The sequence below is a fragment of the Anopheles nili genome, chromosome 3, assembly GCF_943737925.1.
Source record: "Anopheles nili chromosome 3, idAnoNiliSN_F5_01, whole genome shotgun sequence".
NCBI lineage: Eukaryota > Metazoa > Arthropoda > Insecta > Diptera > Culicidae > Anopheles > Anopheles nili.
In genome coordinates, this window is record NC_071292.1 from 20,958,207 (window position 1) to 20,984,750 (window position 26,544).

Consider the following 26,544-nt stretch of genomic DNA (forward strand, 5'->3'; position numbering starts at 1 on the left):
AAATATATATGATAAAAAAAGGAGATCCGGAATCACATTACCATGCCGCGGGCGAAATTTCTCTTCATTATATTCTTTCGGGGAGCATTTTTTTTTCGTTCGCTTCTCCACAACGTCCATAATGTACCGCTTTCGGATACAATGTCTGCGGCGGAAGTTTTATACCATTTTCGGTTTCCTCTCTCCAGCGACCCGTCACTGACCCCCCGACAGGGTGTGCTCGTTCTGGCTCGTTCGCTTCGTCCTCGGGAGCCTGGAAAGTCGCTTCCTCTCACGCGAAACGCACAATAGGAAGCATTTATCATATTACAATTTTGATGTATGGAATGCTTTTATTCTCGCATCAGGCACACTTCCGATAAGCGCACTGGGCGCGAGCGAGAAATCTGGCGGAGTCAGCCGACACCACCGGCATAGGTCACCAGGCCGGGTGCTTCGCTTCCTTAAGGATGTGGGGTCCTAACAAAAAGCCATATCTAATGGTTCAATGCTTGTCGGTCGCCCCGAACGCCCGGTCTGGGTGTGGGTGGAAGTAAACCGACCCGATGAACGATAATGGCGCCTCTAGCTGTACTGGGGAGGAAGTTCGTTGGTTGTATGCTCTTGTGCTTTCTCGTACACCAGTGTGTGTGTGTGTCGGTCGGTTCCGTTTCTCGTTTTTCTCCACCCCCGGCATGCTGCTTCGCCAATAAACTTCCCGTCGAGTCGTCGAATCCCGACGGCAGCGGGATTGGTTTTCCGGTCATTGGCCGGTCTACTCAGCGTTGATTGCCCCCGGGTGTTGGTGACTCAACGTGAGCCACCGTCGAACGCAAAATAAAAGGTGGCGAAAAGGTTTTCCCACGTTTGCGGACGAAGAGGGAACGTGGGCGCGCACATTGGTGGCATTGGGGGACATTTTCTGCCAATCTTGATAGACAACGGGACGGAGAAAACAGAAATTAAGATCGCTTGCGAGCGTACGGTTGCTGCGTGAAGCTCCATCAAGCCAACGATGGTGGATGTGGGGCAGAATGCAGGCGCTCATGTATTTTTTCAGCTGCCTTTTTTTGTGCGGCAATCTCTCTCACTCGCCGACAGCTTGTCGAGACAGTGCGGCGACTTTTTGGGAGGCGACTGGAATTTTTTTTTGCCGTTGCCATCTTCAGTATCCTTCGAACCGAAGCCAGCGAAGCTACCTTCTGTGGGATGTTTTTTGTCGTTGTTCTGCTATCGCTAGCAAGTTGCCAGTTGAACGGCATCGCCCTAAGCGTTACAGCAGAGGGGGCTTGGAGACGGCCATAAACAAAATAAAAGAACTGGGTAAAGGACTAACTTTCGGTCGTTGGTTTGCTTGCCGACGACCATACCGAACAGAAAAATGCCCTTTTGTTCAGCCTCGCGAGGCTCGCTAGTTGTCGGCGAAGCGGACTCGAAACTAAGTGTGTTGCCTTGCCCCACTGCTAAGTAGGAGCCTTGTGTTCCGCATCTCGCAAGGCTGTTGCGTCTTGCGTGTGTTTAAAGTACGGTTGAATAGCTGAGCTGGACAGGTACCAAAAAAGCAGCAACGGAAACTATATACACTGCGGCACACTGCTGTAAGCCTGCTTGATTGAATCCACACAAACCTTGGGAACTTGGAGCTTGCGTTTATCCGGCCGAGGTGCTTACAATTTTCGCAATTGAATTTCGTATAAATATTATTACTATAACGCTTTTGCAGGCTCGCTATAACTTTCATAGGATTGTACCACAAAATCCACAACGTCTAGTTTTAACGATATCGGGCGCGGTTTATCGAATGCTAATGAAGCGTGCATTCATAAGAATCGCTCGGGGATTATGCAAATGAATCCGGCACCAGCGGTGGTTGTAATTAGATGCAATGTTAATGATTTTTTCCCGCTTTTCTGCACATAATTATGATAATCAGTGCAGAAGTGCAAATCAGTTTATTCATCGATTAATTAAAGCTGCTCTTCTGCTGTCTGTTTAAATTTTTATCCACCCGGGTGCACAGTGCCGTTTGGTGAGTGGCGTGATTTGTGAATTTAATTTTCCCAGTGGGAGACTACCGAAGAAAATTCTTCGCTTGTGTCAGGAGTGGAAAGAATCAAGCCATACGAATTAGTAGCTGCGTGTACGCACCGGTAGATGTAGTCACGCAACCGACGGGGAAGATTATTTTATGGCAGTAAAACAAGAAACAGTCCCTGCTAGAAAGCGACAAGGTAAGCGTGACTCCATCGTGGCGTTAGTCAATCCTTATCAACCGGCCAACCCATTGGTGTGCCCCGGGGCGTGCCCAATGGAGGCGCCTGGTGTTTTTGCCGGTTGCTGCCACATGTGACAAACATCGTTTGCGTCCGGTGCGGAAGATGCGGAAAGAACACAAACACCAGTATATAAAATACAGTAATGTGAGCATGGTGGCACCGTCCTGGATCGTGGCAGAATGTTCTCTACCTATTGCTGCACGTGGCTTGGCTCGTTGAGAAGCTCGAATGAGCTTATCAGGCCGGTAGCGGCGGGTAAGGCCAACTTTTCTTATGTAACAAAAAGTCGTAAAAAGAGCAATTGTTAATTTGACTCCTGCAGGCAAACGCGGGGTAAACGATGAGACTAAAAGCAGACACGAGCTCGCTCGCTCGCTTGCCTGCGGCAGATGAAGTAGATGTGCGCGGCACCGATGCCGTCGACCTTTCCTCGTTGGAAGAGCGAAAGCGACGTTTGTTGTGTAACGGGGCTAACCGAGAAGAGCCATAAATGAGATCGAGTTGCGTGTCTCGGCGAGCGGGTTTTACGGTTGTTTAGTTAACAGCGACCGAATGGGCTGAAACAGGGGGCGATGGGACTGTTTCCGGTTCGTGAGACCATTCTTTTCCCGGCAATCGAAACCCCATTCTGCGGAGGTGGCAACACCGATCCGAAGGACTTTCGAAAGGAAGCCGAGTTTCGCTTTCCTTCAGTCCGATTCCGTTTGCAGTCGCTACAGTCTAATGGCTTCTTGGTGGCTGTGCAGCGAATGTGGGCGAAAGGTGAAGAAAGTTTCTCCTTGCAGAAATTTTCACACTTTCATTTGAAGGGGGAGGAAGCCTGCTTTCTTTTACTTCTTTATCTGCTCTTTTTTCTTTGGCTCCCGTGCACGCTGCAAGAAACTTAGCAACCAATTGAGCCACCATCACGCCAGATGCCGTAACGATTTGCTGCTGCTGGCGAGCGTACGTCGCAACCGGAAGCCAATGTTGGGAAAAGTTTTCGCGTAACACCGTTTAACGTTTAGCAGCGCGCACCCTCGGCTGGTTGTGCCCCCTTTCCGAGGGCGGACTATAAATTTCGCAAGTGAAACTAATTTTTTTCCCTCGTTGACTAATGCTTCGCTGGGAAACGAAAACAGATACCGCTTGGACTGCCGGACCCGGTGAAAAGAAGCCGAAACCGAACGGGGTCAGCTTTCGCCGTAATTGGTCGCGTAAATATTTAATTTTAATTTTTCATCAGGCCGACAAGATTAAAATTTCTTGTACATTTCCCCAATTGGGATCGTGGGAGTTTCTCTTTCGGGAATGGGACCCGTAAATCAAGCCGGCCGGGAAACACCAGTGTGGAAAAATGTTTAACTTTAATTCACATAACGTTTCTCAATAAGTTTATTAATGCTTTTGGGTTAGAAAGTGTAGAAAACAGAAATTCATTCAAGGAATAAACTTGAGGGTTGTTTGAGTATTTAAGCTTGTGTATTTTTTTTGTATGCATTCAAACATAAAAACAAGGACTTTAACCTTCGAGTGACTTGGAACCAGCGGACCAGCAAAGTGGTGTAGTCGTCTCTTGTGGCGCTGCCTGTATCCGTGCAGGATCCCGGGAGCACGAGGGAGTGTTTGAAAGGAAACCAACTAATTGCTTGCTGGCACGTGATGTTTCTATCCAATAAGCCTAAATCAGAAACGCTTGAATGGTTTGGTATGCGTGCGCAGCAGGCCCGAGTGTGTGTGTGTGTGCGAGGGTAGGATTGTCAGCATGATCTCGAAAATGTATAAGTATGATGAGGCACTTCGTAGCGTCATAATCGTGTATGTGTGCTGGGATATGTATTTGTATGTGTGTATCAAAGAGAAAAATTGAGCAGTGATCAACGAGCGGCAGTGGGGTGGGCTAGATCGGGCGATGGAAAGACACCGTCGTTCCCTGGGGTTGATGACGAAGAACAAATATGGGCCCTCCAATTGAGAGGATAATGACGAAATCGAATCATGCTCGTGTCGGAACCATTAGGGAGGCAAAAGTGTGGTGTCCTCCGACAGTTATGTAAGCGGCTCAAGCAAGAATAAACCTCGAGTTTGCGGCCCGGCCCGGGAGACCGGTCGGGGGAGGTGTTTTCGGTCTCGGTTTGTCAGGAACCGTGCTGCTAATGGCTGTAGGGTGATTTGTTCGGGTTTGTGATCGTTGCTGGCCGTGGTACAAGGCCGAGAGGGTGGATTGTTTGTTTCCGTATTTAGTGTTTTATTGAAGGACAAATTCGGTTTTATGAGCGACTTGCCTAGCCACCCGCTTGCCTACCATTTCTAGAGCTACCCGTGCTTTTCATAGGAATGTGTTTTTCATAGCCAGACATTAATCCAACCGAAAGGATTATGATTCATGGTAACAGCGTGAGGAACCAGGCGTCTCCATTGGCGTCGAGCTGAGCAAGCTTTCATAAGTGCGGCGTGCTTTTTATACATCATGATGGATTATTTCCTGCAGAGTTAAGAAATAATCGATGAGCGAATATTATAGTGCTCATTTTCTGTAATAATCTGTTCCATCGGTTAACGAATGTCATCGCAATGAATTGGGCAGCATAGGTAAACATAAATATTATGGCGTTATAGTTTCCTAAGCCTTACGTTATGCCAGCAGATTTCATTTTGATTGAGAGCAATAGAAAACAAGCTCAAACTGTTCTGATAGGTTTTTCTGTTAGTATTGATGTTATTTGTTCCACAATTTTTTATCAGTTAAAAAGTACGTATATAAGCCATCCATCTTTTTTGTCGTTTTATTATTGCATGTGGCAAAGCTGTACATAAAAAACCCGACGAAGACAGAAAAAAAAATGCATATCATAAGTAAATGATGTAGCAAGAAATATTTTTCATTCAATCTTCCTTGATAGCCAATGTACTGTTAATATTTCCTTCTTCTCTTAATTACACTCATTCTGCATGCTACTAAAGCATGCTTCTCTGCATGCTTTTATGAACTGTTATGAAATTTGGGTTTTTACTGGAATTCATGACTGTCAATGTACTGTTTTTTTTTCTCTCGATTAAACTCACCCTGCATGTCACTAATGAGGTACGGTTGATGTATGACATAACATGCTGTGTGAATGGAAAAGCTCAGAACCTTCCGATCGAATTACCGTACCACCGGTGTTTTAGAGGTGTTGGTTTCGGCACACCGTAGCCACTTTTCCACACGAACTTGGGGCTGAAATTGGCGGCACCTGTCATGTATCATTTAGCGGAACAAAAGTGTAATCACCTGCACCCGCGAGCTGCCATTCACCACACGCAAAAACATCACTGGTACTTTACCGGCAAGTAGCAACACCGCTACATAATGGTTACCCTGTTTGGGGGAAAAATGCGAGGAGCGCACCGGTTTTCAACAAACGGGCAAGGGGTTGGCCTCCGATGCTACAGTGCTACTTCAACCGAATGTGTCGAATGCTCTCGTGTCGATGGATCGTATGCAGTGCAACGATGGGAATTCCGTGAGTGATCGGATCTTCGGAAGACCAGAAGGAGCGCTCTAGGGCACGAACACAGCGCCTCGAACGTCATTATGCATAACGGCCATCGTTTGCCATAACCATCGCCATTGACCGGGCTGTGGTACCGTATCGATATGTGGCGTACGATGGGCGATAAACATTTAGATGGCGATCATCAGTGCTAAAGCGCGCCGCAATCAAACGTGCATTTTCCCTGGGCATAGCCTCAAACGAACGTTCGGGTCGAGACGAGTGGAACGAGCATCGTTGCAGAGCTTTTGGCCAGGATGCGAGGTAATATGTGCGATGGTCGAAACCACCTCGACGGGGAACATATTTTATGCGATACAGATGGTTCTGATAATGATACGATGATGTGATTCTGTGGCGTCCATAATAGGCGTACCAGGAAGAGCATTCATTTGCATAAGGTTTCGATGTATGGATACGATGGTGAGTCAAAATAGCCATCATTGCAAACACCATTGACTTTTAAGTGGTTGGGCGTAAGCTTAAAATGTAACAGATACTTTTGAAGAACGTTATAACGCTAAAACTTGGGATTAACTAAATAAGTCGCACACTATATTTATGTATTTATAAATGAACATCATTCAAACTGTCTGCGATAAAATATCAATTGTTTAAATTTTTTTTGAATCTTGCTTACTTGTTAGTTTACTTGGTGAGTAAAAGTTTGTCATTTGAGGTATGTTTCGAAAAGGTTGTATAAATGTTTTGAGTAAAGACCCAAACGGTAGATTGACTGCATGGTGTAAAACTCTTGGCTCGTGTGCGATCGTAACTAATTTTAGAGCCAGCGGCTTTAGGTCATCATTTACCCTTCGACCTTTTCGCTAGAACTTCTCGGGAAGGGAAATAGATAGCCCGAAATATTTTCCCATAGGTCAAACTAGTCCAGCAGGGCTCTACTGGGAGATAACTTTGAACGTGAGCATTGTGTGGCTGTCGTTAAGTGTATCTGGGGCTTTATGGCCGCCATCGTTCCTGTCTGAAGACGGAACCATTTGACGCCGCCGAACCATAAAGGTAGTCCTCGCTGATACGGCGGTGGCCGTCCCGTATGGCTGCTAAATAAACGTGCCATCGTTGCCAGGCTACAGCGTCGGCCAGTTAATGTCTCATGCTGGTGGCAGTAAAGCCGTAAGTCCGGACGAAAATAAACTCCTGGCCTATTACTTTTGTTATTACGAAACGGCTAACGAGATGGCTGTCGTCAATTTATTGCTTTATTTCATTCGAATGACAATGTCGGACGGCGTCATTCACGAAGGCAAGATTATGTTTGAGGCACTCAATTAGTAGCAAAAACGCGAGTCCTGTACGCAACATGTCACAACAAATAAAAGCTCGTTGTTATGATGAAATTTCCCTCTTCCAGCATTAGTTTGAACCCGAGTTTTGTTGTCGCTTTTATTATATGCAATCTCTTTTCATGTCTGCTATATATATTTCTTTATAGGTCACTTAATGCGATCATGAGAGAAATACATATTTGTTTGCAAGCTTGCTGGTTACATAATATGTTTCCTAGAATTTCAGCGAGCTGTAATCGGCTGCTTTCATAAACATTTCAGTCTTATTGCTGCCACAAATTTATCGCGATAGTTGAGTGATATTATAAACTTGAGTTTAATATTTGAAATTTTTGAAATACTTTGATAGGGTTATTTAATGTAAACAATAAATCCTGTTACACATGGTAAACCTATGAATTGAATCCAGCAGAGACGTCTTTCAATTGATTCTTGTTCTGTGTTCTTCTCTTCGTGAGATATACCTGGGAAGCTTCTTCCAAGTATGCCTTCGTACCAAGCATCATAAATGATGCTCGCATAATTTACTCACGTCACTTACGTACCGCACGGAATTCTATTTCTCATTCACACATACCCATGATGGTACGGTAGTTTGTCGTGTTTGTCGCTTGCGGCACCTGTTTGCTTCCGAAGTGCAGGGTGTTGCAAGATGCGATTTGTCTTTGGTAGAGCTTTCCCAGTCGGGACGAACAGCAGAACCAAAGCAGAAACATCGCATGGGAAAAAAGCACGCGGCATCGCAGCATAACACGGCTGCGGATCTAATGCGTGTAGTTTGTCGGAGACAACAGCTCGGAACGGGTCTCGGAGCACACCTTGAGTTGAAGTTGAGATGCACTCTCGGGACACCACGAGAATGTGATTTCTCCTTCCCGATTACAACGACCGTCTTCGGCACACTGTGTCACACACTCGTACCGCAAAAGAACCGTCATATTTTCTAACCTAATTTTCACACCTGCTCTCGAGCAGCAACCATCAGTTGTTTCCACCGGCACTTCACCGGCATTGCAACGTGATGTAATCGGAGCCGGCTTGTTGTTCTAGGCGGGTGGTGGGAGTGGTGCAGGTGGCTGACTTTGACAACGGCACCGACTTTGCTGGGGCGCTGATGCAGAGCGTATGAGCTGAGCCAATTTGCATACGGTTTAGCCGGCGGGTGGTGTGGGCGGATAAAAAATAACATACCCTCACACGGGCGCTCCCACGCGTCGGTGTTGTCGCTGATGTCCTTGGGCTGATTTCACGCTCGATCCCACGGTCGGTGTGGAGGCGCACGATGTGTTTCCGGTAATAGCACAGCCGATGAGTACGGTTCCGCTGCGAGCGTTAGGAGGCGGTTTTTAACGCTGCATAATGCTCCACCGACTTCGAAACCGGAAAGATGAACCCGTCGGACCAGCAAGATGGTGCGTCGTTGTGTGTGTGTGTGTTTGCGTGCGTGCATGGGTGTGCGATGATGAAGTGTAAACGAAGTGTTGAATGGTCTCCTTTTGCACACTCGATGCGCCGCGCGGAAAGGAATACGCCGTCAGTCATGGGCCTCTCGTTCTCCCTTGGAAGGTCCTCCTACGCAGCCTTGCAGGACATTCCGGCCAGACGTTGGGGTTTAGGAGATTAGTGGCGATGTGTGGTGTTGTCAGCTTGACTCGTGTCGTTCTAATGATACGGATGAAGATAATTGCGCGGCTACGGAGTAATGGTCCATGCACGTTGCAGTGGAATTTGTATGTCAAGGATATCTTTTGATTAGACATAAACATTCACACCACGAGCTGGAATTCATGGCTGTATATCCACTCGATGGTGACAGGATGTTTCACGCACGCCAGCATCAGAATGAAGAGAGCAAATTAAAGGGAAAAGCGAGACAGTTTATTATATTTTACATTGATACAAAATATTTAGCTATGGTGTATGTTCAACGACCATCTAGCTTACTATGAACAGGGATGTCATGCTAGCCACGTTTGCTCCTATCTTTTATTTGTATTTATTTTCAATTCATAAACACATATCGCTCATACATACCACTTTTATCACGCATCATCCGATACATTGATCGTCTCACCGATAAAGAAGCAGGCTTTTTTTATTATCAATTATCACCTCTCACGGCTGGAGCGGAGTCTGTTCGTTTCGGTTACGAGTCCACTGGCACAAGATGTCCCATCTGTCTGACACCTGGTGGTACCGGATCGGCTCCTTCACAGGTCGGCTTCCGATGTTCGAGCACGAATTATTCCATTTTCGCTCGGCCGGCCGATTTGACCCAATCGTCCAAATGATAGCAGCAACCAGCCGCTAGAACACTGGCGCTAAAAAGGACCGTCTGGCGAAGGAGACCGGCTCTTTTTTCATCCCAATAAAGCATGTGAATGGCGATTTTTTTTCTTTTGCTTTCCGGTGAATGCCCCGATCCCTTCGCAGTGAGTGTGCTGATAAATTTTCCTATCTTCACTGCGAATCGTCGTAGCGTTTCGTTTCAGTTCGTTCGGTTCTGCACAAAACCAGGGACCGTCTCGAGCAGATAGGTGGGGAATCCTTCCGGTACTAACGACGATTTCGTTTTCTACCTGATCTACCTGCTCCGATCTGGGAAGGGTTTGGGTGCGGGCCGAAAGGAAACCTCTGGCTCTGGCAGATCAGCCATCAGAGCCAAGGCCACCAGCAGAGAGACAAAAACCGAAATCTCGGGCCAGCAAGAAAAAAATAGCACAGGTCTCCGATAATGGCTTGAATATGTATTTTGTGGCAAATGTGAACCTGTGCTTTTTGCTTGCTTCATCGTCAGTACCGCAAACACCAGACAGGTTGGAGAGAAAAGCTGCTAACCATGCACCAGACGGGGTGGCGTGCGATTTTTTTTTTTCATGTCATTTTTCTTTCTTTCGACATTGTCAGCGTCAGTCGGATGGACGGAGAGGAAGGAGGAGAAAAATCTGATCCATTTCATGTGACTTTTATCCGCACGTTGGCTTTCTCCCATACAGAGAGGGTCTGTTGAATATGCACATCCGGTAGTCCTCGTGCCGTGAAGGAAGCAGCACGAATCAGGACGTAGAGCTCGTCGTTATAGGTCAGGATTTTTCTTTCCTGCTAATCCGTGCTCATAGAAAAAGAGAGAGAGAGAGAGAGAGATCCGGTGGCAGGGATAGAGCTGATCGAGCAGCAATCGAGGGTGAATTGGGTAGAGATTAGCATAGACATGAGCTGCTGGTGCTGCTGGTACTGCCTGCTACTGGCGCTGGCAGCTGGTCGGTCGGTAGTGTTGGGCTGCGGTGGGTCGTGTGTAATAGAATCGATCGCAAGCGGAGACGACGGTGTAGGTGACGTTCTCAGAAGTCATCGGGAAAAAAGGTTCGTTCAGGATTCAGGCAGGAGCTGGCCGTAAATCAACGCATCAGTTCTTGTTCGGTATGGGCTTTGGAATCAATCAGCCACCGTCGTCGACGTCGTCGTGTTCGTTGGCCCGATGACAATTTCAATCGTCCGTTGGGACCACACTCGAGAGCACATTAACGAAATGATGTTAATGCCAATGGATGACACATTGATGGCAAAGCAAGTGCCCATGATCGTGGCAATTTAAAGTCACTTGCACGAGCCATTCGGATGCAGCTAAGGGTATTGGAGCGTTAAAAGTGTTCTTTATATAGCGTTTTTATGTGCATTGAAATACTTTTGTGTTAGTTGTTTTATTCCCTGTTTCCTAGTTGCTATCAACGATGTCAAAATTGTCTACGGAAAATAGATTTTTTGATCAAAAATTTGAATGAAAAACTCTTGAAAATATCGATATTCTTGGGTAATCGTATCGGTTTACAATTGTCCTACAATCAACATGTGAACTTGATGTGCTCATCATTGTATTAAATTCTTTACTTAACACTACCACAACACAAACTAAACCAAGATGTTGCCTGTTTCGTGCCATCACCTTGAAAATAGTCTTGCTCGGTTAAGATAACACCATATCCGAACCGTTCCGTGGCTGTGCACTTAAAGCAATTTCGCCAGGTTCGCGTGACTGACCAGCCGGATGAATGATGAATGCACTGTCGACCATCGAGCCACCCCCTCGGTGCAACCGGAAGCCAAACGATGGCAACGATGGCCGTTACCGGTATGTCCGAGTAACCAGTTGAACGTGCACCGTGTGCCCGGAGAGGTCGCCACGTCACGGTCGTTCGCACCGTCAGCCATTTAGCTCGCCAACCACACAGCGCAAGTCAACTCCGGAAGTTGGACTTTTCAGCCCTCTGAAACGAGCAAGACGCCTCACCCTCAGCAAGCACCGAGGGCAGATAAACATTTTAAGTAGAAACAAGTGGTGGCAGCAATTTTCACGCCCTCCGGTCACACCTTCCCTGATGATGCGCGAGAGAGAAAGGGCCATGGTGGGACGTTTGGCTGTTGATTGCCAACTCCCCGATAGCATCTCGAAGTGAAGTGTCATCCCCGGTGTCTGGGCCTGGGTGTCGACCGGTCGGCCATGATGATGGTCCGTTTCGTCCGTTCGTTCGTTGGCTTCCGTTGGGGTCCGTTTGCTGCTCAATTTGTACCGTTGTCGTGTTGCTCTCTGGAAGCAGGTTGCATGTGGGGTTTGGATTTTTGAAGCAAAAATCCAACCCCGGCTCGTCCCGATCGGGAGGAGGTAGCGCGCTAAGCATGAGTAGCATAAATATTTTCAATAAACTTAAAAGCATCCGAGCAACCCTTAGCGTCCGGCTTTGGCTTTCTGTTTGTCCCACCCGAACGAGAAGTGACGTAGCGCTCATTCAGTCGGAAGCGTCAGCATGTCTTGTCGGTCTGGGTCGGGGTAAAGGACTTTTTTTCTCTCGCTCGACCGGCTAGTGTCCGGAAAGGACGATTCACTTCACTGACTCGAGACGGATCTCTCGTGGTGGTGTAGGATCGAAAGCAAAAAGAAAAAGAAACACCAACAAGGACACGAAGTTTGGTCAGTTAATATGGTTCGCTCGGTCGACCAGTTCGGGCTAATGATGGTGCTCTGTCCGGATTCGCTCACTTCCACGAAGGGTTTCTGTCTTCTGCGCTTTGGTCATCAAAAATCCAGATTCCGAGCGTTCCGCTGGGAGCACCGGCGCGCTCGGTCGGATCGCCTCGCGTGCATCGCCCGTGTCGCCCTGTTTTCGTGACCGAATCCGCCCCACTGTCATCCGGCCTTTTGGGGTTCGTCCCACATCCGGTTTTTCGGAATACTCGAGCCTGAGCTTTGCAGCAATCCACCCACGCACCTCATACCCATGAGCACATGCCTCGAACGAAGGACGTACCTGGGCAAAAAAGGCTGGACAAAATGTCACGGTCATTGGGATTGGGACCGCGTCCGCGTCCGGAATGGCCGGAGTGATCTCAGGTGTCCAATAAATTTCAGTTCTCCTCCCGCCGTTCCCAAAAAGGGTTTGATGCGCGTCCGTCACGTCTCGTGTGGATAATTTCCGACCTGACGGAGGTTGCGGAGAAACCTCCGCGCGGTTGGTCCTTTTCGTCCGATCAGAGTGGGTTCGGCACGGACCAAAGCATTTTGCGTTCCGTTTGAGCGGGACGCTGAGCTTTTCCTTTTGTTTCCCATTTTTCCTTCACTGGCGGGCTCGTCCGTGTGTTCCGGACTCCCAGCGGCATTTGGTCAGCCTCCGGGCTCGGCGCGCCGTGCACATGAATAAATCATTGCCGAAACAAAAAAGAACAATTTTTCATCAGCAAACCCGCCGCCCGGACGGTGGGCTTTGCGATTTTGAGTGAACGATGCGCGCTCGTCACGGTTAGCGGAATGATGGTTCGCATTTTTCAAGCGAAGCAAATCTTCGCTCAAGGGAATGGAGAACCGCACGGGCCGTTTGTTCGTTTCTAGAGAGCAGAAATTAAAATGCTACAAATCAAATGCCCGGTGCTTATTCGTGCGCTCGCAGCAGCAAAGTGGCTGCTCGCGAGTGGGCGTTATTTGAATGAATTAAGTATGACTAAGCTCATCGAGCGACGAGCAAACGAAATGAAATGTACTAGCCGTAAGTGGACGAAATAAATCACGATTCTCTCTACCGTGAGGTGTCTATGCAGTGAGCGATTTGCTTTATCTTTGTGCAATCTGACACGTCTGCCGCCGTCTGATAGCTGTTTTATCGAAATAAATCCAACGAGTGGTTCTCTCGAATCGACCCGTGTCGATGTTGACAAATTTCCCGGAACCGGATCGTATCCGACCACTTTGAGTGAGCGCAATAAATCGACGTAAATTAAATGTAAAAATCTCTCCCAAACGACCGTACCATCGCCTTCCTCCATCCGATGCCAACATCCTCCTTTCCCGACTGGCACGATGACAAAGTTTCAGGTCGAGTTTGTGTAAAGCTATTTAATTTATTTCTCAATAGGATTAGTCGATTCACCAAGCACCCACTGGCCCACCGGTTGGGGCGTCAAAAGCGTGCCTTTTCGGGATTTGTCTGCCGCTTTTAATGAGTTCTCAAGGAGATGGCGAGCTTCCTTCGGTTTTCCAAGCGCGATGCGTGTCCTTCCGTTTCTTGGGAAATTGCGAATGGGTCTGTGCGCCTTAGATAGTGTAACGGTAGGCTCGGGAGCTGGCATTTGTTGCTGAAGGATTTGTGTTGTGCTTCATATTTAATAGGAGATTGGATTTTAAATAAATCATCCCGAAGAAAGCCCTAATTGTTCGTGGAATTGCCCGACAAAAATCGATTCTACTTTGGGCCGCCAGTCTTACTCGGGATTTTATTCATTCATTTTATTTCCGTTCAGTCTCGTTCACGTTTGGCTTAGGCTTGGAAACGAATAAGAATGTTCGGAATTTGTAATCCAGCTTATATTATTTCAATTTTGTTAAATATTTCAATCATTTTTGTATTCAACTGTGATGCAGTTTACATTAAAATAATCAAAACATTCAAAATTGTAAGTCATCAAACTTCAAATAGTGTTTGTATTGTTTAACAATTTCAATATGTTTTTGTTTCTTCCAGGGAGGCGAAATAGTACAAGAGACAATAACGTCCAGCGTTGGAGATGAAACTTGCACGTTGGAGTTTCAGCGAAGCGATAGCACGCTGATAACGAAACTGATTGACTTCAAAAGTGTAAGTATTACGAATGCGGCATAGATATATTATTTTGCTATTTTTTTTTTTCGATAAAATCGACCCAAAGGATGACACTATAATCTTTGCTCGTTTCTCAAGACGTGTTTTTTACCGAAGAGGATCTCTTTCGTTGCTGGGATTAGTCAGATGTACGTGTTTATGATATCCTATTAGTTGTTCCTTATAAAACAGCAAATTCTTCTCGTAGCATGTCAAAATGCGACACACGCTTAACCCGATAACGATATATTTCTCATGCGTGTCTAAACCACTGCTAAGTTTACAAACCCTACGGACACACAAGCCGGCAAGATATTGCGGCTTTTCTATTTTTATATCAAATCCACCAAAGGCCTGTTCGGGTTCCTATTCGGTCGATTTAGAAATAGCGGCATCAGGCACAAGGTCGAGGACAACGGCATGATAAGAACCAACAGCCGACAAAGCCGCAATGCAGTGCACCATGCAAATGCTCGAGCGCCGGTTTCAGCATTCGGTAGTAGCCCCAGGCAGACCTGGAAAATGAGTTCCTTTCGCCAGGCGTTGCAACGGATGTTTTTTTAACCCCCGCCATGCCGTTTCCCTTTTTTCCGTTGTTGTTGTCAACAACACATCGAGCGGATAGATCAATATCCGCAACCATGTCAAACACTGCGTCACGCTGTCACACAAATTCGTCCGTAATTCCGTCAGGTCTATCGTATCGTGCGGATGAGGAAGTCCGCCGCACGGTGTTCGTTTGACGGGTTTCGTGATTTTTCTGGTCTCTCGCTCCCTCCCGTTAAATAACCAAAATCCGTGCGACTTCCTGGCCGCTGTGCAAACATCACGGTGCCGTCCACGTCGATGATGACGCTGACGACGATGATGATGATGATGAGTAGTCGCCCGGTGGACGGATGGGAGAAAACAAGCGTCCTAGTTTCCGGCAGGACTCGGCCGGCGTCGTCTGCGGAAAGATTGACATTTTAATGGCAGAAGACTTCGGTTCGGAGGGTTGGGTGAGGTGTTTTTTTTTCTGGGATTAAAAAAATCGTCCATTCCCTGGCAGTTTCCCGAAGCGAGGTATCAGCTTTTTTTTCTGTCAAACTAATTGCGTTTAGTGTGTCTGTTGCAGGGAACCGTAACTCAATCCACGAGAGTGGAGTGATGCGACAGAGGATTGATGTAGGGCCAATTTCTCGAATCAAATACACGATCTGCGCGGAAAAGAGTATTGAATTAACATTATTAATGAGAGAACCGCTGGCATGGCGCCTGAATATTTACCGAAAAAAATATATACATTTCTCTAGAGAATGTATTCCGGGCACTGGAGTGGTTGGTATTCTGCCAACCGTATTTCGTGGAGTGATTTCCAATTAGGATCAACAACCGGGTAGCTCTATTTGTGTCAACAGCAGAGCACACGTACCCAGCTTCACGATCGATCGCATCCAACGGTGTCGTCGGCATTGCAATCGATGGAGCAACTGGAACTATTTCGCAAACAGCGTGCATCCGAAACATCAAAGTTATTTGTTCTGTTTAGAAAAGAATCCAACGAGTGCATGCGACCGACGTACCCAGCTGGAATGGAAAAAACGACCGGACATGTGAGCAAAGTAGGAAGAAAAAAAAAGCTTTGTGCGCCAACAAAACTTCAAAGTTTATTCCCTGCATCCGTGTGTGTGTGTGTGTGTGTGTGCTGGGCATGAGGAGGACAAATGTGTTTGCAAAGATGGATTGCATGGAAGGGATAAAAACACCACCAGCACAGGTGAACAGATTTCCGGAAAGATTTAGCTACGAATAAAGCAGCTTGTAGCAAAAAAACCCGACTCACCGGCCCATTCGCATTGTTTCGAGAAGGCACCAAAGGCACAGAGAAAACTCCAACCAGTCGTTGCACATCGATGAAAACATATCTCTGGGAAGGAAGTAGCAGCAGAAGCGCCAGAAAAAGAGCCTAACTAAGAACTAGTTCGCGGAAACTATCAATCTTGTTGTTTGATGTAGCTAGTGCCGGGTTCTGCAGACGTTCGTCTGTGTTTTTTTTGCTCTAATGTTTTGCACGTGCGTTGCTTCCATAGCGCTTGAATAAGGATACAAGGTTTTTGTGTTTGTGCCCGCTGGGGACTAATGGCAGACTTTAACTTTTTATTCCAACATCGCTGGCTGGTGTGCATCCTGCATAGTTTCAGCGGCATTTGTTGCGAAACGCCAGAGTCTCTTGCATCCATTCTCTTCGTCGAAAAGTGAAACAGCGTATCCTCTCGCGAGTGTTTCCGGGACCCGCTGAACTGTAGATGAACACCGGAAGCACCGTTGAACAGGGCTGAAAGATTGGACCCGAGAGGGCTCGTGGCGCACGTAGGCATCATGACGCACGAAACCTGGAACTCACCGGGCTGTGCGCGATCGATAGTGCAAACGTGTGCCCTTTCGGGGCCGTCCCGGCTAAGCTGCGCTATTTGTGGATAATCATTTGATATTATCGCGGAGCCTGTCGGTCTTGCTTCTGTTTCGAGTGCAACCTGTTGCAGCGCATTCGCATCCGCCTGGGCGCTCGTGTTGGGGAGGATTTCCGCGACATGTACTCCCGGCTCTCCGGTGGCCGTACGGTATTCAGCGTGGTTTCCTGGTGAGGCAAAGTCAAGCTAAACAAAAAACGACTCCCTTCCTGGCCCGTGACGGTGAGTAAGCGGCCCTTCCGACGAGCGAACCGAAGGCCGAACAGCACCAGCGTCACTTCTGACCAGAGAGGAGCCTGTTTTCGTGCATCGCTCTTAATGAAGCCGTTCTGCCGGGCTCGTTCGCTTGCTGGCCCTCCAGAACCACCTCCGATGGTCGCATTGTGGACGCCGGTAGTGAGCTTTCGTGCCTAATGAAGAAACTAAAATGATTGACTTCGTGCTCCTTCCGGTCGGTGGGGTTTTAATTTATGGTTCCGCGCCGGACGGGTGGTTCATTATTAATTGTTTCCTTCGAGCGATGGATGGCCATTAAGCCCAGAGAGAGAGAGAGAGAGAGAGCGAGAGAACGAACTGAAACATGGCCGGCATACGTTACGATCGTAGATAATTCATCAATGGCAAATGAACTGGGTTGAATTCTGGACGGAAGCGCCACTGGCCGGACCGGAACACACGCTTTTCTGACCCGCACCGTTGGTGGGTTGCTGTTTCATCGATTTTACATTTGCTTTTATGCCGTGGGATAATATTTTAATACCGGTTTTCCCGTTGTCTGGCTGCTTTCGTTTGTGTTGTCCTTGCTCTCGCCTCCCGCTTTTCCACCTCGTCAGTAACAATAGGAAAAGTTTGGTTGATTTTTTAAAATGTTTAGCTCGAGTCGCTCATCTGCAAATAAATCTTGTCACACGGCGACTTTGGCTGACTTAGCGAAACTTTTTCATGTCTGCCCTCTCGCACACAACTTTCAACATTCTATGTTTGACTTTTCGAAACTTTCTGCAAAAAGTCGCCATTTTTGTCGCCCACTTGCTCACCCTGTCCGTTGCGCGTTTCCTTCACCCGCACACGCTTAGCTCAGGGCCAAAGCTGAATTTATTTTTAGCTGTTCTTGTCCCGATTTCTCCTTCCAAGTGGCGTGGATCGTTTTTTTTTTACTTCGAAAGCGGGGTGGATGAAATCTAAGCCCGGGTGGTCCCTGTTGAAGTGTGTGTGTTTGTGGGTTTAGTTGTGCGTGGGAACGGGAGCCCGCAATCGCCCCAGAGGGCCACGATGCCGTGGATGCCACGATGATAATGAAGATAAAAGACTGTGGATAAAACGCGCCGCTGCATGACGCTTTTATTCATCGTTCCGGGGCGTACGGTTGGGTAAACGAAGCTGGGTGGTGTCTCAACGTTTTAAGAGCCGTCCCTGGCGCGAGCCGTCGTCACCGCGTGGGCGTCGGCGGCAAGGTGAAAAAAGCTATTTTTCGCCCATTTTCAAAGACACCGGTGTTCGCACTTCGCTTCCTTCCACAACCACCGTGCCACCTGGCCCGGGGGACGGGAAAGTTTTAATGAATTTTCGCACCGCACCGATCGAGATTGGAATTCTCGGCATGCCGACTGCTGCATGCGTCCCCGGTGGGTGGGTGGGGGAGGGAATCCTGGCCGCAACCGAATGCTGCCGGGACACGAGTAACACTTGTCCGTTCGTGCTTGGGGATGGGTTAGGACGGTGAGGGTGAGCGTGAAGGTTACCAAATTCGCCATTTCTCGTGCGGAATAGAATTGTTTCGTAGCAAGCGCGAAACAACGACCCCCTGAGGGGTTGTTTTGGTGCATTCTTTTCGCGGCGGTAAGCAACATGGTAGAGGTGCTAGGGAAGATTGTGCCGGAGTAAAATTTGTCACTTCACGTTGCCGTGTTTGCGCTGTTGCGAGTGATTAAACGAAGTAGATCTTTTCTTTAATTCTTCCCAGCCCGACCTGCCTCTCATGCTTTTGCTGGTGGTTGTTGATAAAAATATCTACGCCCCATTTCGTTGTTGGGATGCGGCGCCGTCGAAGTTCGCCCAGAGAAAGGCATTTTTCCAATGTTCTGCTAGCAAATTCCAGTTTCTAGTACGATGGGGGGAAGCATCGTACTACCGGATGTCGCCGACTCCGCTGGGTGGAATGTCGCCACGCGGTGGGAATTTTCAATTTGTTCATTTAAATGTAGATGTCTCGTGAGCTGCGCCGCACACCGTCAAAGGGTACGTTTCGCAATTTAATGTCAGCGTCAGCGGGATGTCTTGCCGAGCAGTGCATGATGACTGTATCTGTGGGGTGTACAAGTCATACCATGGCAGGATATGTAGGAGAGCGCATATTTCTGGTTATGCATTCAAAAACTTACGTGTAGTTCTTTCTTCGTTTAAACTAATCTCGTTAAATATCGGAGAATGTGCAAAACTATAGGAACGCACATATCGCATTAAAAGTCTGTTAGATTTTAGTCTGTTAGGCCAAAATACGTGAAATGTTTGTGTTGAATGTATGGTTATAGGTGTAAAACCTCTTCCCGTACAGTGCAAAGGCGAATAATTTTGATAAAGCTTTTGTCTCAAAATAATGCGCTTTACGAAAACAACAAACACGGCTATGTGGTCTGGGCCGATGGCACACTCAGGCGAGCGAATTAAGTTAAGTAATCTGCAGTAAACCATCATTTGTTTAGTACCACCGTTCGCTCTCAGATCACCGGAGAAGACGGCACACTGCGAACCCTAAATCAACAAATATGGAATTAAACAGACGGAACGGCTTTCGCTTCAGCATATAAGGCCGACGAGGACAGGTCTTATATCTACATTCGATCATTCGGTCCGCTTCTTCACTGGCCTTCTTCCGGATTTTCTCTCTCTTTCTCTCTCTCTCGTTTGGTCGTTGTTAGTCAACGCGTCATAAGACAGCCAACATGTTTGCGCCGGATAATAAACCCAAATCCGGCTGTAAGCGGTTCGGCCAACACAAATGCGCCAGACAGCTGCTATTAAATGTGGCAATCCAGCCGATGAAAGCAACCCGGAATAATAAGGCAACGAAGAAGGCGGCAGCAAAGATACCGGGTTTCAGGAGAAAGACGGCGAAGCTCAAATCTAAGAAAATTGCTTGGCAAAACCCTCGAGTGTGGTGTCTGTCGAAGGACGAACCACTTTATATGGGGTGGGAATGCTGGAAGACGGGCAAACGGTCACCATTTCTGGGGAAAAGCTACAAAGCTGCGACCTGCCCGTAGGTAATGGGGATGAAAAATAAGGTAGACGTTCGGTGGAACCGAAAGCAGGAAAGCGGCGATGGTGTACGGATGATTCTACGTCTGTCTGAACGGAACTAAATGGACCACTCGGAGATGAATCCATTTCCGTGTATCCCACTCGGAAGGGATGATGGAGCGAAGTGAGGGATATAAAACTGAACCAGGTATGGACTGTACGTGGATGGAAGCTGATGTTCACCTTGCTCCAGCTTTATTCGGGTCAGGGTTTCGAAGAATTATCGTGCAAAATGTGGAAATCATGAGCGAGAGATTGATAGATTTTTTACACCGTCCTCTGGCATGTGTTAGCAAGTTTGTTTTTGGCTCGGGTCGAATCTTTTTTTTTAGTTTATTTTTAGATGGTAGAACGAGGCTTCTCGGATCTTCTTGGTCCCTCGTCAAGTCAATGTCCGTTGGGAGTAAAAACGAAAAAAAAAAACAAAGTAAATGGTGAACGGAGTTCCGGTTATAATGTTGCGCCATTACCTGGCAGCGGGCTTAGTCCTTAGTCCTTGCCTAATTTTGATGGACGACCAGCGTTGTTGTTGGCCACGTTTGTTTGCGGTTTGCGTGTTTTATGTGCCTACCGGCCAGATGTATGATGTTCGTGAATGAAGGTGAAAATCTCCGAGCCCAACCGCATAAAAACCACCATAAACATTTAGGGGGATTATGAGGGTGAACCACTTGGAAAAAAAAATATATATAATGCTTCGATTTTGAGTTAGCCCGGAAAAGTTAGCCCCGATGAGGGTTGGTCTGTGGTTGGTTTTACAGAAGAAGGATCGATGGAAACTGGTCTGAAAAGAGACCGGCCCAAATCGGGCTGGATTAATCAAGTTTGTGTGAGTTTAAGTTGTTCTTTTTTTTGGTGGTCAGTTTGTATTTTTCGTATTAGAGAAGAGAGCCCGTCGTTAATAATCCGGATATCCTGAAAAGCGTTACTTGCCTACTTCTCCCTTTCAAATATACTGTTCGTTATTCAAATTTTATAATGAAGTAATATACATTTTCGAAACAGAATCGATTACTATGCGTATATTGATACAGTTTTAATATTTTGATACAAAATCTTATAATGTTATGGACGTTTAGGTGACCGTTTTGGTTGATTTATCATGTCATTAGCCATAAAATTGTGTCCGTTTCATTCACATCGTATGTTCTACTCCCAACTAACAAGTGCATGCGTAATTATGGTATATGGACTTTAGCAATTATTTCTCGTTAGCATACGTATTGCCTGGCTGGCTAGTTACACTATAAAAACATCGTCAGCTTCCGGCAGTTTCGCACAAGCTGTTAAAATGTTGCGTCTACTCCAGAATGTGCCCTTGTGGTTTCCAGAGGGTATAAGTGCCTAGATAATACCCACATCCCGCAAAATCCTCCTTCGTCCCATCCGATATCCAGAACCCACTTCCATCGTCAACTTTGCAACTGCTGCGTAGAAGTAATTTATTTTTTCGTTTGGAAATTTCCCTTTTCTGCTTGCTGGGCCTGCGGGGGCTGCAATTTTATGCCGAAGAGGGAAAGGTTCTGCTGAAGCTTCCCAAACTTTCCAACCGCGTTGCCATGAGCAGGAGCGTGTGAGAGAGAAAGAGAGAAAGATAACGAGAACCTGCTAATGGAGTGGATGAACGGGGCAGAAAATTAATTATTCACAGCACTATTAAACTATTATCAAGCGGAGTGAAAATTATTTTCGCTTCAGGACAATTTATCCACCAGAGATGCGGCTTGTTGGGGGCTTAGTTTTTTTTCTCATACCGCTTCAATATTGTTTCTTTTTACACCACCAGCACTAGGCTAGTTTTTTTTGTCCCTTTTTTGTAGTTGAGCGTTGTAGGGACCACCGCGGCTGTGGTGGCTTATGAATCCTTGTTTTTGTATCACCGCAGGATAATACCGCAAAAGAGATTTCTTTAGGAAAGCAAAACTTTTCAGCGGTTCCGTTAAACCTGTTGCACGAGCCCTCTATTGCCGTTGACGTTCAAATTACCCTTTCGAAACAAGCATAGTTCATTTGGATTGAAAATTCAACCCATTTGGAAGGGTGGTACTTAGATCAAAGGTTAGGTTCCCGCACATTCCGCGTGTTGAACTCAATTTAAAGTTTCTCATTTATGCGTGCCGTACATTTCTAAAGCGCTGCATGTGAGCGCGGTTATTTTGTGACTGTGCTTGCTTTTACCACCTCGTTCGAAACGGGATCGAATGCGAATTGGGTGAAATTTTCCTGCGCTTTTCATCTACGCCGTTGTAATCCAGGCAGCTTTTCAATTATCACGAGCACACCGTCCGTGCCAGTTAACTCCGGCTAGGCTGCGAACAATTTGATTATGCTCAACCAACCAAACCGAGTGCTTTTACGGCGCACCGATAGCACCAACGTCACTTGCCGAATCCAGTGTCAGACCACCTTCGCCTTCGTATCCTCGCGATTCCGGGACCCGTCGCCGGAGAAAAGAATGTAAATATTGTGTTAGGATTTCCTCTTCCAATTTGCATCGATTCCTGCACTGGGAATATATTTACCGAAAGGTTTTGATTACTTTGGGATGAGCGTCATTCGATAGCTGTTGCTGTGGCTCCGCTCCGTAGCTGTGTAGATTTCGCCTCTGTTGGATGAGGGTTAAATTTGAATAAGCACCTGCTAATAGGGTTATCATCGAAACGTACGGGCACGCTGCCTTTAGAGTGACGAGGTTGAGTTTGGGAAGCAACCCTTACATTTTATCTTATTATGGACCCGACACCACGCTGAGCGATAATTAGGTTTTAGAAGTTCAAGCGCTGATAGTAGTGAATGTTGCTTTTGAATCTCGTACTACTTGTCATTTGATGTGAAAATGCTGCAAATGCTTTGTGAATTTTTTGCGAGCAACTCGTTTCAATGCTATGCATAGGGCAAGCAATTAGAGCAGTCAAATACCGCATGAATGCGCAACGCACAAGCATTTCGGCTGCTCTTGTGTGTTAATAGAATTAACAAAAATATTTCCAGCTCGGTGGGAATTTTCCTAACGAAATTAAATCCAACCGAAATGCTTCCTAATGCACACCGGCACAGCTGGCTCTTCATCGGGGTACGTTTCATGTGGTCGGCGCACTGCAAATGCTGTTGAAATTCCATCGCTCATCATCACGCTGGGGAATGCCTTCTCTGAACGCCTTCTAACATGAATCGAATGAATCGGCTCACGGATCCCCACAGCGACCGTGTTCACACGAGAAATCTGCTCGAGCGCTAGGTGAAAGCTTTATGACTTGCGGCGATGATTTGCCCGTTTGTGCGGAAACGAATGCGCATTCGACGCTGCTCAGTTTCCGGTTTCCCAGAGCAGCCGGTGCGTTTCCTTTTTTTTTCTTTTCACTCCCGAAGCTCACACCAGGGGTTTCCAGGATGACGGTCTCTAGGCAGGAGTTCCGAGTTTTACTCGTCAGATGAAGGGCGCCAACCGGTCGGTCTCGTGGCCGAATGCGGTCCTATCGCACGTTAAACTAATGGCGGACGAGCTGGATGCATTTTGTAGTGGACGACGGACGGCTAAGAGACGAAAGATGTCATGGCGATCCACGACCGTGGCGCGTGATGAGGGTTTTTCACCGCCAAAGGCAGACTCGCCTTGCGCCAGGTAACACAATCTCGCGTATCGAATTCGAGACGTGCCGTTTTTGTGTGATGTATGATGACAGGCATCGAAATCCGATTAAATTACGCCCCACCTGGCTGGTGCGCGTTTCCGTCGGTGCCGTTTGGAAGCGCACGTTTTTCGTGTCCACCGTGCGGTCGTGGGTCAGTGTGACCGGACAAACGAAACACGCTGGCAACGACGACGGTGGGTGGATTACAGCTTGACGCAAAAAGCGCCAATCACTCGAACCCATCGGCGACCAGCAGCGTTGCTTGCGTAAGGAACGGAATGACGAGCTTTTCACCTGAGCGGGCACTGTTTGCCCATCGCAGCTGGGAAAGTTGTGTGAAATTCCCATACGCAACCCGATTGGGGAGCAGTGGAGCATAGGAATTCATTTCACCGATGGAGGCACGTCAATGTTACGTTTCGCTTTGATCAGATCTTGGCGATGGGTCGTACCGTCAGCGGAAGCTTCATGCTCGTGCGATAGGGGAATTTATCTCCCATCAGCTTATCAGGCCGTTGGAAAGGTGACGATTTTAATGAATCATAACGAGAGCTGAGTGCAAACGCGGAGATTTTTTTTTCAATTAAAATATATAATAAGTACCCATAAATGACGCCCCTATCTGTTTTCCTTTGATGCTTCCTTTCGGGGTGGTAGCTTAACGAATGTTTGTGAGTGTTAAGGTCTTCAAAAAAGTGTAAAATGATTTTCACACGAAAATTAAGTTTAAATTAATCAATATGTATTCTGTAACAGCAACGGCGTTTATATTCAATACACCGAACGGCATCCGTCGGTTTATGGGTCGATTTTGTTCGCGTAAAGATTGATTTCCAGCGCATTCCACCAAAATCTAACAAATTCCATGTTCCGTATCCGCTTATCTCTCCGCAGGAAGTGCAGGTGCTAAAAGCGCTCGTGCTTGGCGAGGAGGAACGAGGACAGAGCCAGTATCAGGTGATGTGCTTTGTGACCAAATTCCAGAAAGGAGATTTCATCACTGCCGACGCGATGGTAAAACTACGACAGGTAAGGAATACAAATTCGCTCGCCCTTCGCACTAGCGATAGGGAAAAGGTACAACAACGAGAAAAAAAAAACGCAGCACGCGCCCACCGGCCCGTGGTGGTTCTCGGCGAGTCAGATTCAGGATGTCGCCATCACGTCACGTCATCGGGTGAACACGCCTGATCGGTGCTGGGAACAGTTAAAGCGGGACGGTTACGTCTCTTTTTTTTTTGCTATTTCGGAAAGTAACGAACCATAGCACCGGTGCCGAGCCCCAGTGTAGAGGGCGTTGGCATCACCACCCAAGGGCGATACTCTCGGGACCAATCCGCGTCGCTACTGATGGAGTAATTTCCTGTGACAATCACTTCCGTTACTGGCATGGCTTTTATTTCTTCTTTTTATCATTCGTTTGGCACCCACACGAGTAGGTAGAATGCAGGCAGCGTAGTCGCTGGCGTAAGTAAAACATGTTCGAAGGCAAATTGAGACCTCGCGACTCGAAGGCGTACGTGATCTGTCGTGATATAAATGTACATTTCGGCTAATGACGCTCGTCGGAAAAGCAAACGTGCCTGTCACGACGTACGACGACGTCTCGATCTCTCCATCTCGTATTGAGTGGAAAACTCCAGCGCACTTCCGCGAGCACGAGTAAGCTCAGACGTGCATTGATTTGATTGGTGGCACGAAATATGTGCATTTTTGTAATTACATCTCACTTCACTAGAACGCCCATTGGCTTCGGGCCTGTAAATAAATCTGCTATGGCTACGGGAAGGAAAATAAATTCAAGCGCACACCTAATGAATTGAATTCTATTTTAAAGGAACAGAATATTGCGTTGTTAATATGATATTTTCTACTTATCTCCACCGTCTTTCATGTCGCGCAGCGGGCCCGGCTTGAGGAATGTTTCTGCCCACGCGATGGTAGATATAAAACGCCTCGATGGGTAAATTAAATTTCTCTCCACCGACGGCAGGGCAGGCATTTGATGAATTTCGCGTGACGTAAAGCTCCACCGAAGCACGTTCCTTTCCAAGCGTTCGGGAGTGCAAATAAAACTGCCACTAAACGGCGGGTGAGAGAATGTGCTAAAGAAGGAGCGAAAGAGTGCTCCATCGAAGGAAAGTTGGCTACATCATAGCGCGTGATCATCTTCTCCGTGCGGCGACATTCCAAGAGCGCCCCGTGCTGGAGCCAAACGTGTGACTTATTAGAAAAGTTTTTGACGTAAAATGAACTTCCGGATGTATTATTTCCGCTCTGTTATTTTTTTTTTCTCGCTTTTTCGCTAATGCAATTTTTACTCGCTTCTCTCGGCGTCTTCGGATAAAGTTGGCAAGTACCGGGACGCGATGACAGCGTGTGTCGCTATCGAAAGTAATCGTTCAATATTAATTTTGTTTCCTTTCGCGAAGGAATTCTGGCACCGGAATGCCTGAGGATGGTGAAAATAATAACCACTCGCGATGATAGACTGCCGCTGGTTATTAGTTTATCCTACATTGTTTTTGTCTTGTGAATAATCAATGCACGGAAGAATGTCAATAGTAGGGCAAACCTTTCTATTTCTTCATGAGTTTTCCTTGATGTTTTAAGTAAAGTAACTAAAATATTTTTGAATTTTATCCGTCTGGACTCTTTATTGGTATTTCTATTAATTTTAGTTTTCCACTAAAAAAATCAATATTTAAATGCAATGAAGCTTATTTCTAACTGTGCTCCTCGCAAATAAAATCTTCTTTATATGACCAAATATTTACAGTAGCGACAGAACAAAGATCAATAAACAATTCGTTGGTACAATTGAGCTTAATTTTGTTCCAGCTATCTTGGAATGTTTCCTACATGCGCTCACGTTTCTTCTGATCTGTTACCTAGCCCTTGCCTGGCAATTCATTCACTTTGCTTTTTCTCACCCACTTCCGTTGCCACACTATCGTT

The 26,544-nt window shown here is 46.9% G+C and overlaps 1 protein-coding gene across 1 annotated transcript in view; it reads left to right on the forward strand.

The window, feature by feature from the left end:
* Window positions 1-26,544, forward strand: part of LOC128723883 (out at first protein) — a 46,042-nt gene that overhangs the window by 12,243 nt on the left and 7,255 nt on the right. The window contains exons 2-3 of the mRNA XM_053817650.1: window positions 14,085-14,198; window positions 24,481-24,615. Of these exons, the coding sequence (XP_053673625.1) occupies window positions 14,085-14,198; window positions 24,481-24,615 (249 nt within the window). The remainder of the gene's footprint in view (window positions 1-14,084; window positions 14,199-24,480; window positions 24,616-26,544) is intronic.